General features: G+C 52.5%; 2 protein-coding genes and 1 long non-coding RNA gene across 6 annotated transcripts in view; 2 read left to right on the plus strand and 1 right to left on the minus strand.

Moving 5' to 3' along the window:
• The window catches only part of LOC109292410, a 6,768-nt gene extending 5,583 nt beyond the window's left edge, over positions 1-1,185 (plus strand). Inside the window, exon 2 of the long non-coding RNA XR_002096116.1 lies at positions 155-1,185. This is a non-coding gene — a long non-coding RNA (uncharacterized LOC109292410). The remainder of the gene's footprint in view (positions 1-154) is intronic.
• Positions 1,015-10,432, minus strand: DBNDD2 (dysbindin domain containing 2). 3 transcript variants are annotated; one of them, XM_019509810.1, is made up of 4 exons: positions 10,160-10,432; positions 4,582-4,737; positions 3,814-3,957; positions 1,015-1,619 (listed from the first exon to the last, which is right to left on the minus strand). In XM_019509810.1, exons 2-4 carry the CDS (start codon positions 4,730-4,732, stop codon positions 1,417-1,419), a joined length of 498 nt encoding a protein of 165 aa, XP_019365355.1. In that variant the 5' UTR covers positions 4,733-4,737; positions 10,160-10,432; the 3' UTR covers positions 1,015-1,416. The 3 variants fall into 3 exon arrangements, with proteins under 3 accessions (XP_019365355.1, XP_019365356.1, XP_019365354.1); XM_019509811.1 differs by lacking the exon at positions 10,160-10,432 and having other exon boundaries at positions 1,015-1,526; positions 4,582-5,748; XM_019509809.1 differs by lacking the exon at positions 10,160-10,432 and having other exon boundaries at positions 4,582-5,746.
• The window catches only part of TP53TG5 (TP53 target 5), a 28,587-nt gene continuing 22,533 nt past the window's right edge, over positions 4,687-10,740 (plus strand). For both annotated transcript variants that reach the window (XR_002096115.1, XR_002096114.1), the window contains exons 1-2: positions 4,687-4,777; positions 7,128-7,197. The gene's annotated coding sequence lies outside the window, so the exon portion shown is untranslated. The remainder of the gene's footprint in view (positions 4,778-7,127; positions 7,198-10,740) is intronic.

Genomic DNA, 10,740 nt, shown 5'->3' on the forward strand with positions numbered 1-10,740 from the left:
CACTTCCTTTTTTCAGCCCTTTCTTTTCTCTTTACTCCCTCTAGATGAAGTGTTTTACAAGCTGCACTGTGTGTCTGAGGCATGACTCATCTGCACCTGGCTTGTAGCTTAAAGGTACATGAGATGCTAACTGCTACAGCCATGGTCCAGCCAGGTTTGCTGACAAGTTAGTCCAGGTTTTGTTAAATTCTGAGTGGTTCCAAGACAGAAGCCAGGATCTAGGACACTACACTATGCCTGTTATTTCTATCTCAGACTCCTCTCCTTATGGCTGACCCAGTTTTGCTATGGGCATGACAAGTTCCCCTTTTATAGCTGGATTAAGACCAGGACACCTGTCTGGCAGCACCTGGTGGAAGCAGCTTTCCTCCAACCTGATCTGCCTCTGGCTGTACTTGCTATGTATAGAGAAGGCAAGAGCAGTGGCCAAGCCCAAGTTAGTGACAGCATGTTCTTCGCTCTCCATAAGACTCCTCCAAGGAATTGCAGCCAGAGCTACTACAGTCATGCTGAGTTGCTCACTCAGGTGTTTTGACTGCTTTTGCTGTACTTATTAATGAGAACCAGAATCGGGGGCAGGCTGATCCATGGGGAACTGCACTGGCACACATTTGGGGTCAGCTCACCTGTTCCTGTGGACTCAGTGCTAGGTCAGGTCTGTTATTAGTCTGAGACTATGGCATCTTCCTCTGGAGCAGGTCAGAAATGCAGAGCACCACAAAGCCCACCAGCATAATTTCATTGGGCTGTTGATTTTCTCTATCCACATGTTGTAGGTGGTTAAAGGGACTGTGCTGCTTGTCAAGCACGACTCTGGCCTGGGAACTGGGTAAGACCTGTGCTTCAGGGTCTGAAATGTGAGCTCATCTCCTAGGGAGGTTTGCCTTTGTAGGCTGAGTACACTTCACCCCTGCCACACTTGCCTCTTCCTCTAGCTCCTTCCAAGGCCAAACAACTCATGTCCCCCATCTCCTGGGCACCCATGACTCTCTTCCAATAACACAGACACCCTGATTGCTTGTTTGACAGGAGTGTTATTTCTCTGTAGGCTGCTGTTAAATGTTTGTCTAGAGGGGCCAAGGGAGGCTGAGATCCAGCGGAGAGGCCTTGTAGGGACCAGGTGCAGCTGCAACCAGGATGTGCTTAGCAGCTTAGGTGGGTGAAGCAGGAGTGTTAGTAGCAAAGCCTGAAGAGTTAATTTCTAGACCCTACAATATCCCTCTTCTTCTGGGCCCCTCTCTTGCCCCCTTGGCTGAACCAGCAGGGGGAGGGGGAACTCGTCTCCACTCCTTGAAGGCAGCAGCTTAGGATGGGGACACTGCTTGGGGTTTACAAGAGTCAAACAGCCAGCAGTCTTCCTTTCATGCTGGCAGGTCCATGCAGTGGCCGGGCGAAGAGAGAGCAGGGAGCTTGATGCTAACTTCTGGCCACCTGCTGTTTAGGGCTGTCCTCCTGCAGGTCCTCCTCATCTGACTGCACCACAGGAGTCTCTGCCCCTTCCTCACTGGTGTCCAGGCTGTTCAGGTCTGTGGAGGCAGAGGATGTGGATGAGATCCGCGATTTGATCTCAGTTGTGTCGGGCACTTGCAGGGTGATCTCATCAGGGCATTGGCTGGGATCTGTCAAGCAGGGAGAATCCAAATAAGGAAATACAACTGGCAGGTCTGGACCCTGATGGGCTCTGTGCCTGGCCCCATCATCTCCCCCAGCCCTGCCAATCCCAGTTAGTGGAGGGTCCTGGGTTTGTGCACTGCACTATTTCAGGGATGGGGTGCAAGGCTCCTAGGAGTCTGGGCATGAAAGATGAGGCAACAGCCAAGAATTTTTCCTGCCAGGAGAACTGGAGCTTGCAGGGGTATGGGGGAATCTGAAGATCACCGGGTTTTCTGTGACAGAGAGATGCCAGCTCCCTCCAGACAAGTGTCAGCTACTGACCCTGGAGCCCCACTTCACTCCTCAGCAGGAGCTAGCTAGCTCCCATTCCCAAATCCCAGCCTGGCTGCAGGGCATGGGCCTCACATTCCTTCCCTGAGTTTTTTGGCAGTGAAGCCTTCCTTATTTAGTTGGTGGAAGCTGGCCTGGAGCTGTTATGTGTGAGGTCTTTTACTGGAGCTTGGCAGAAGCTACTGGTAAAGGGGCTTGACTCATTCCCTGTGTGAATCATTGCAGCAAGTGTGGAAGGGGGGAAGGAGTCCTGGTCTCCCTCCTCATGCAATGACCCAGCACCACTGTGAAGTGAACTCAACACAGGGTGTCTGGGGTCAACCTGGTCATCTGCATCCTGAAAGGTTGCAGATGACACCAAGCTGGGGGGAGTAGGGCTTCTGATACACTGGAGGGTAGGGATGATTGCTCGTCTGAGAAGCTGATTTGCTTCTTTATTTCTCTATAGGATTCAGAGTGACCTAGACAAATTGGAGGATTGGAATCCAAAAGGAATCTCATGAGGTTCAACAAAGACAAGTGCAAAGTCCTGCAACAGTCCCTAAGAAGTGCAAGAACAATCCCATGCACCAGGACAGGCTGGGGGCTGACTGGCTGGGCAGCAGCTCCGCAGAAAAGGATGTGGGGGTTACAGTGGACAATAATAAGCTGAACATGAGCCAGCAGTGTGTCCTTGTCACCAAGAAGGCTAATTGCATACTGGGTTGCATTGGTAGCAGTGTTGCCAGTACATGAAGGGAGGTGATTCTTCCCCTCTATTCAGCACTGGTAAGGCCACATCTGGAGTATTGTATTCAGTTTTGGGCCCCCCACTACAGAAAGGATGTGGACAAATTGGAGGGAGTCCAGTGGACGGCGACAAAAATGGTGAGAGGGCTGCGGCACATGACTTCTGAAGAAAGACTGAAGGAACTGGGCTTATTTAGTTTAGAGAAGAAGAGACAGGGAGGGGACTTAATAGCAGCCTTCAGTACCTGAAGGAGGGTCCAAAAGAGGATGGAGCTGGACTGTTCTCAGTGGTAGCAGATGGCAGAACAAAAAGCAATGGTCTCAAGTTGCAGCAAGGGAAGTTTAGGTTACATATTAGGAAGAATTTTCTCACTAGGGGGTTAGTAAAACACTGGAACAGGTTACCCAGAGAGGTGGTGGAGGCTCCATCCTTGGAGGCAGGGCCATCCCTAGGGAAAGGTGAATTAGGGCGACCGCCCTGGGTCCTGCGGATCTGAGTGGAGCGGCCGTGGCAATTCTGTGCTGGTGCCGGCTTCCTGTCTGGCCTTTTGACACCCGGCACCGGCCCCCCGCTGTTGAATCCCCTGTTGGCTTCCTTGCGTCTGGGGGCAGGGCCCCGCACAGGCCGATTTGCCCCATGCCCTGCTTGAGTTGTCTCTACTTGGAGGATTTCAAAACCCGGCTAAACAAAGCTTTGGCTGGGATGATCTAGTTGGGGATGGACTAGATGACCTCCTGAGGTCCCTTCCAACCCTAACTTTCTATGATTCTGTCTCCCCTGTAATTCTCTAGTCCCAGGAGTGGAGGCTGTAGTGTACACAGGACACAGGTATTTATACAATAGCATTGTTCCCTATGATCCATGGTATAAGATTTGAGGTAAATAAAACTTTGCCCTTCTGTACTGCAGCCTCTGGAGGCCACAGTGGTGCTGGCTCTGGTAGAGAGCAGTGCCGGTAAGGAGCAGTGCCAAGAGGGAACTTTCCGACCCAACAGGCCAAAGCTGCAGGCAGTTTCTTTGGTATTTCCCTTTGGATCTGGAAAATCACAGGAGAGATTGAATAGGCCTAGAGAGCTGAGCTGTTGCAGTCAGGAGACAGCTAGCAGGTAAGGAAGCATATATCCTCAGACTATACATACCTGGCAGGGGACTGGCAATGTTGTTGTCCTCTGCCCCACAGCTGAGAAATACATCCACAGTGTCTTGGTCAGAAAGGTCTGTCAAGTCCACCTGCTCCAGCATGTCCACATTCACTTCCATGGAGGAAATGCTGCCTAGGGGAGCTGCAGAGACAGACCAGAAAGCCAGAGGAATACAGGGTGGGGGTCATTCCTTAAACCAGGAAAACAGTCTCAGGCCAGCCTGGTGCCAGCAACATGAGAAGACAGTGCCAGAGAAAACACTGTGGTATGCCTTGGTTTCATGCCTACTAGAACAGGACAGTCCTGGGGCATGGTTGGCTGGTCAAGGGAGCAGGGAAAGAGCCCTGAGGGTGACAAGCTGTCGGTGTTGAAAACTTAGCTCTATTTCACTGGTAAGAGGCATGGGGAGGAATTCTGCTTCTGTTTCTGAGGTACCTAGGCATCTGACTCTGCGCTGTTCACACGATATGTAAGCTGACAACCCTGCGCGTGGCATGCTGGTATCTGATCCTTCTCTGTATGTCACGTGTTGCCTAGCTTCCTGTCCCTCCAGGTTGTTGGGACTGGGAGCTCCTCAGTGCAAGGACCACTGTTCTTTCCATGCAGCACTGAGTATGTGGCATCAATATAATCATGTAATTCTCAAATAATAAACTGACGCATAGCTCTGAACAGGATTTTTTGTAATGTCCTTTCATGCGCACCCCTCCCCGCCATCACTGCCCAGCACAGACACCTTCCTCCCCAGCACTGGCCAGCACTTACGTCTCCTGTGCTCTATTTGCAGGTGGGACATGGGGAAGAAGAAATCCACCTCATGCTGGAAAACCTCCTCAAAGAACTTCTGCCTGTCACGCAGTTTGAGCTGCTGCTGCTGCACCTGGTCGGAGTCCAGTCCACGCTGCCCGTGCTCCATGTTGGCTGGAGAAGAACGAGATGGGAGGTCAGGCCCAAGCCAGCAGTAAGATGGGGCATGAGGTACCTTTCACAGCCAACAGGAGGCTGCCTCCTTCCTGCACTGTCAGTGGTCTAACTCCATTTTACCTGTGGGGAGTGTATGCTGATTTGCTAACTGTGGGGCTGTGCAGGCCAGGAGTTGCTGATTCTGACTCCAGCCTGGAGTCAACAACTGCAGCAAAAGCCTGATAATTTGGACATATGTATTCCCTTCCTCCTAGTCTCCAGGCACTCTATAAATAACTCTTCTCTCCTCTGTGGGAGAAGGTTAGTATTGTTAGACCCATTTTCCAGAGAGGGGAACTGAGACAGGCAGCATGAAAGTACCTTGCCTAAGATTAGACTGTTAGGAAAGAACTTGTAACATGGAAGTCTCTCTTAGCCAGTAGTAGTAGAGGAAGGTGACATTCAGCACCCTGCCCCATGCTGCAGGGAGTCTCTGGGGTGTGTGACACAGCAGACACAGCTCTGGACTTTCCCACTTTGTTACCCAGGGCAGAATTACTGAGCGAGTTGTCTCTGTGCATTACCATGCAGGAAGGGGAACTGACATTCGAATCTTACTGAGCTGAGAAATGTGACAGGAATAACATGACATTAACTGCCGCTAGCCCTGCCTGCCAACAGATACCCTCCCTACCCCAGTTCATGAGCACAGCCCCATCCTCGTGGAGGACCTCTTTCATTCCCACGCAGACAGTGTAGATCCTGCCAGTACAAACATTTGCATTCTTTTAATTCTTCTCATGGCTCAGCTCTTCCCCCAACGATGACAGGGAGCCCTTGTGGGCAGAGGCTGGAGCTCTCTGCTTAGAACCAGAAGGCTGAGGGCCAATTTTTCCTGCTCATGTCAGAGGCCTGACTCAAGATCCCTCCCCCAGAGCAGCAAGCTAAGGACCAAAACCCCCAGACAGCAAAAACCTTGCAGCCCATCCAACTTATTCCAGCAGCTGCCTGGATGCTGCCAGGCCAGAGTCTCACCTCCACCAGTCCAGACATCCTCCCCGCTGTTCTCAGTCAGGCCAACACAGAAAAAAATGTGATGATTGAATTGGACTGTACAGTAACCATGGAAACTAAACAAACATCCTTTACTGTCCCTGTCCTAGCACTGACCAAGCCCTACTGCTGTGCTAGAGGGTGTGTGCAGGGGGGCGGGGAGTGGGGAGGTGTGGGGGTGTTGCAGCAGACAACTGCCCAAGAGCCCCACCCTGTCTGGCAGGGAGGCAGGGGCTGTGCCTATATCAGGAACAATGTGATGATGAGACATGATCACAGAGGAAAAATATCTTAGACAGTCCTGAGGAAATGCCTCAGGTCTTACCTCCCCCACAAAGACCCCCACGCATGGGAGCCTCTCAGATCTCACCTCTCCCCACCTCCAAATACCTGTCTGGGCTGAACTTCCCTACCCCACCCTCTCCTCTGCAATATGCAAAGCAAGACCTGGTTGTCAGGTCTGCCCAGCCTGTGCTCATTTCTGCGTCTGCCTGTCCCATTACAGCTGGGTCCAGTGCCATGAGTTAGCCAGCCTGGGAGTGGTTCTGACTTCCCCACTTACTGCAGTCTGAGTGCTCAGCTCTGCTCCTGCGGCTGCCTGTCCTTGTGCCCATTTCCAAGGGACGGGACTGCCGGTTTGGACAAGTGTCCACATAGCCCAGCTCTCGCACTCTGCCAAGACTCTGAGCCTGGTGTGCAGACAGCACCTTAATAATAGATCAAGATTCAGCCCACTGTGCTTCCTCTGCTGGCTTCCAGCTGCTGCAGCGCAAGCCTCATGCACCAGGAGCCCTTGGCACAGGGTGATTCAGAACCCAGACTCCTCCACCATCAGTCCACAGCCCCAGGACAGTGTGTGACATGGTCTGTCTGGGAGCCAGGGGATGGGGGTGGGGGCACAGCTAATGCACAGGCAGGGAGGAGGAGACTGGGGCAATGTAATTATAGGGTTGCAGGCTGCACAGACAACAGGTTAACCCTGGAGGATTGTGGCTCAGGTAATTCTGGGCCCCTTTAGCCAGCCCTGCTGGTAGTTAATGACAGAACTCAGCTGCTTTGCACCTGCTCTGCTATTTGCTCTCATCAGGGCAGAATCACCAGCTTACCACTCTTTCAGTGAGCCTGCAGCTGTTATGGTGCTGGAATCTGTGGCTAACTGGCTGTGTTGGCCTATGGCTTATCACAGCTTTCCCAGGAAACTTGGCCAGCAATTCAAGCATCAGCTAGTGCAAAAAGGCCAGGGCTTAAGTCTTGGAGCTTTAGATAACTCTAGTGAAATGCCTGACAGCCAGGTGACAATTCAGAGAGCGTGATCCTGGAGTGCCTGCACTAAGTCTTCCTGTTTTCTCTCTCAGTGCTTTCCAGCCGATGGCAATGGGAAAGAAATCCCTTCTTACATGACATCCTCTCCCATTGCTGAGGGGGGTGAGTTCCAAAACCACAGCCCAGTAAAGAACAGAGACCCCCTTCAAGGTTACCTTCCTTCTGCCATAAGATCTTGGGTCTGGAGAATGTCCATGAGGGTAAATAATCCCCAGCTCTGTGATTTGTGTGGCAGGGAGTGTGGCTTGGCTCTGGCACTGGAGTCAGGAAACCAGTGTTCTAGCCTTGGCTTTGGCAGTAACCCGCTCTGTGGCCTTGGGCAACTTCAGTTTTGTTTCTCCTTCCACAGCTTGCCTTGACTAATTAGACAATGAACACAATAGGATATGTTCTTATCCTCTGTTTGTACAGGACCTAGCACAGCAGAGGGATGTAGACAGTGGTATGACTGTGAAACACAACAGCACAAACATAGCAGCCTTGAGACCCAGAAGCTGACATGTTGCAACTTTCCTTTCTAATGGAGCAGCGAGTGCCGTGTCACCTGCACCAGTGTTCTACAAAAGGCAGATTCTACTTTTGAGGTATTCTGCACTCATTTTTTTTTTGGCTCATCTCTCCTCCCATCGCATGATAGTTATGACCATAGGAACATTCAATGGAGCTGATAGGCCATTGGTACTGACATACTGCTTTCACTCATGCACTGTACTGGAGCCTGAATGAGGGAGATGCACTGGGATGTACATCCCAGTTCCATTAGCAAACCCATTTACAAATGCCTTTCGTTAGCCAGCTGGGCAGCTGGCCACGAGCACTGACATTCCATTATGTAACCACTGCAGGCCTTAAGCAACATATGCAGCTGGGTGACTGGGCCTGACGGACCCGTGACCGCTGTGAGACCCAGAGATGGAGCCTCCTTCCCACTCCCTGTCTCCCCTCCCTCCCTCCTTCCCATTCCCTGGGGCTCCGTTCCTGCATCTCGGGCATTGTAGCAGGCAAACAGCTCAGCTCATGTCCCCACCACTGAACAAGTGCCATTGAGCAAATAAAAGAGAGAAACGCTCCCTCTCTGCCTTACTCCATGTGACTGGTCACATTCTCCTTCCCCATCAATCGCGGGGATTGCCTCATTGGGATGGCATGTTCCCACCAAGTGACACATTTGTGCACAATGCAGCCCCTGTGCGCTGCAGGGAATTCAGTCGGGTTCTTCAATACCTGCTGGTGGTCTCTTTCAGCAGCCACTTACGAGGCTCATGCACATTCACACTGCCATTCCCAGATCGCTGACCCCCCAACACACTTCCCTGGCAGGCTTGCAAGAGCATGAAATAACACCAGGCTCCCTGCTGCCTTCAAATCCTTCCGGCTCTTGCTGCTTCTCAGGCACCAAAGCTGACAGAGGAACTGGGCCTGAATGTCTCTGTGGGGCTGGAAGGGGCCTGCCAGCCCCGTGGGAAGGAAACAAATGGGGATTTCCTTGTAATTCCCCATTGGCAGTCCCTGCCAGTCCTAGGAGGCAATGTGAGGAGCAGGAGGGGATGCACTTGGCTGTAGGGAAGCCCCAATCCCACTCTGGTTCAGCCGGGGCTCCCAAAAGGACCAGGGAAGAAGTGTTGCCTGTGCAGCAGGCTGAAGCGTCAGGTCTTTCTGTACGAGCTACTACAGAGACTAATAGCAGAAAGCTCAGGGGTGAAAGGAGCTTCCACCTCCTCCCTGAAGGAGACACGATTATAGGAGGGCTGGCTGCATAGAGCTCACAGCCATTCCACTCATGCCCACTCCCAGGGGGATGTGACAGGAGCACTAACTGTGGTCACATCTCCGAGACTAGGGATGAAAGTAGCCCCAGGGGTGTGGTGGCTGAATGGGTTCTTCGCAACAGTGAGATCTTCTAATCAGCACCCTGACCGGAGAGCTAAGCCATGAAGGATTTTCTGGCTGTGCTTGCACTGGGAGGACACACATTTGTTGTTTTTCTTTGTCTTGCTAAGTTTGAGTACAACCCCCTCTCTGTGTAGCAGACAGCATGAATGGGTGTGGAGGGGAAGACGAGAGGGCTTAAAAGAGGTGCAGGGCCAAGAGAGAATGGTGGGGGGCATTATTTCTTCAGCTGATGTCTCTTTAAATCTCTTGAAAACTTCCCAAGAGATTAAAAAGACAGACAAGGCTTTGAAGAATGGTACTGCAGTAGGGGATCACTGAGGAGGCTGACAGCATATGTGGAGGGGATGGAGAGTCTGCTTGCCAGGGTACAGGCTGGTTTTCTATGGAATGACTTCAAGGAACCCAGCTTTCTCTGTCCACTCTGTAGCTGGATCTTTGTCCCCAGCTTTGCTCCAAGGCCCCCACCACTGCAGGGGGACATACAGGCCCCAGTCCCACTGTTGCTGGAGAAAACCACAAAGCTCTGGGTGTCAAGCTGAGCTTCCAGAGGGGAACAGGCCAGAGGCACTGTCCATGGGAGTGCTCACAACTATTGTAGTCAGTCCCTCCTAGCAACAGAGCCCTGGGAATGACCCCATGCAGGAGTAAGCTGCTTAGTGCTCCTGTATGCATTCTCCCTCTCGGGCTTCAGCTCTGGCCTCATACTGCAGCAAAAGCAAAAAATAAACCCAATCCCAGGGAGAGGAAGTGCATGAGGAGGGAGGGAGGGAATTGGTGGCTTTGGCAGAGACAGGGAATGGGAGAAGACAAGCAGGGGGAGAGCGGGACTGTGCTGGGGGAGGAGGTGGCACCCTGTGACCCTCATCTGTGACACCGATTCGGAGAGAACGCTATTCCAGCCAATCTTCAAATCTTCAGTGTCTCAGCACTAAAAATATCCCCACAGCCCAGAGGCTGTGTCACAAGACCCTGCTATTTACAGGGCCTGATTCACTTTATATAGAACTGTGAGCGGGATAAAGCCATGAAAGCATTAGAGAGGGCGAGAGGTAGTAAGGAGGCCCCTCACCCACCAGGAGAGCGTGATGTAGCAGCCGGCACTGGGCCCAGTCCCCTCGCCCCTCTAGCTCCATCTGAGAGGCAGGTTGAAGAAGCCGGCCTGCAACCTTACAGTTCCTGTCTGGTTCATCCTGACCCTGCCGAGACCTTCACTGACCACGCTGTCCTGGCTCCAGGGAGCACCTCTCGGAACAAATACAGCCTCAAGTCCTGCTGCTCTCACTACCTCCATAAGCCGAAGCAGGAACTTCGCCTTTCCAGGCTGGGCCCAACCCCCCCAGCAAGTCCTGGGCCCCGTGCTTGGCCAGGCCTGGTGCTTGATGCTTGAAAGGAAAGTAATCGCTCCCCATCCCAACCACAAAGAATGTGCCCAGACCAGGAGCTCAGGGCTCCTCAGGCTACCAAGTGCAGAAGCTTAAGCTTGGACCTTCCCATTCACAGCATATAACAACTAGTAACGATCTTGTTGCTGACAAAGCGCTGCAAGAGGATGGTGCTGTCAGCTGCTGTGAGGCATGGGAGAAGGGGGCTGGTGCGTGGGGAGCTGAGGAGCAGGGAAATAGGGGCTACAGAGCTGAGTGTGGGCATGGGAGCGGCTGGTTGATGGGTGAGGGAGAGGCGTACTGTGTGGGAGGGGAGGGAGAGGAGCTGGTGGAAGGGCCCTGTGGGAGAGGGGGTTGATGGGAAAGATGG

This window comes from Gavialis gangeticus, unplaced genomic scaffold (genome assembly GCF_001723915.1).
Source record: "Gavialis gangeticus isolate Ggan-Ray unplaced genomic scaffold, GavGan_comp1, whole genome shotgun sequence".
In the NCBI taxonomy this organism is placed as follows: Eukaryota; Metazoa; Chordata; order Crocodylia; family Gavialidae; genus Gavialis; species Gavialis gangeticus.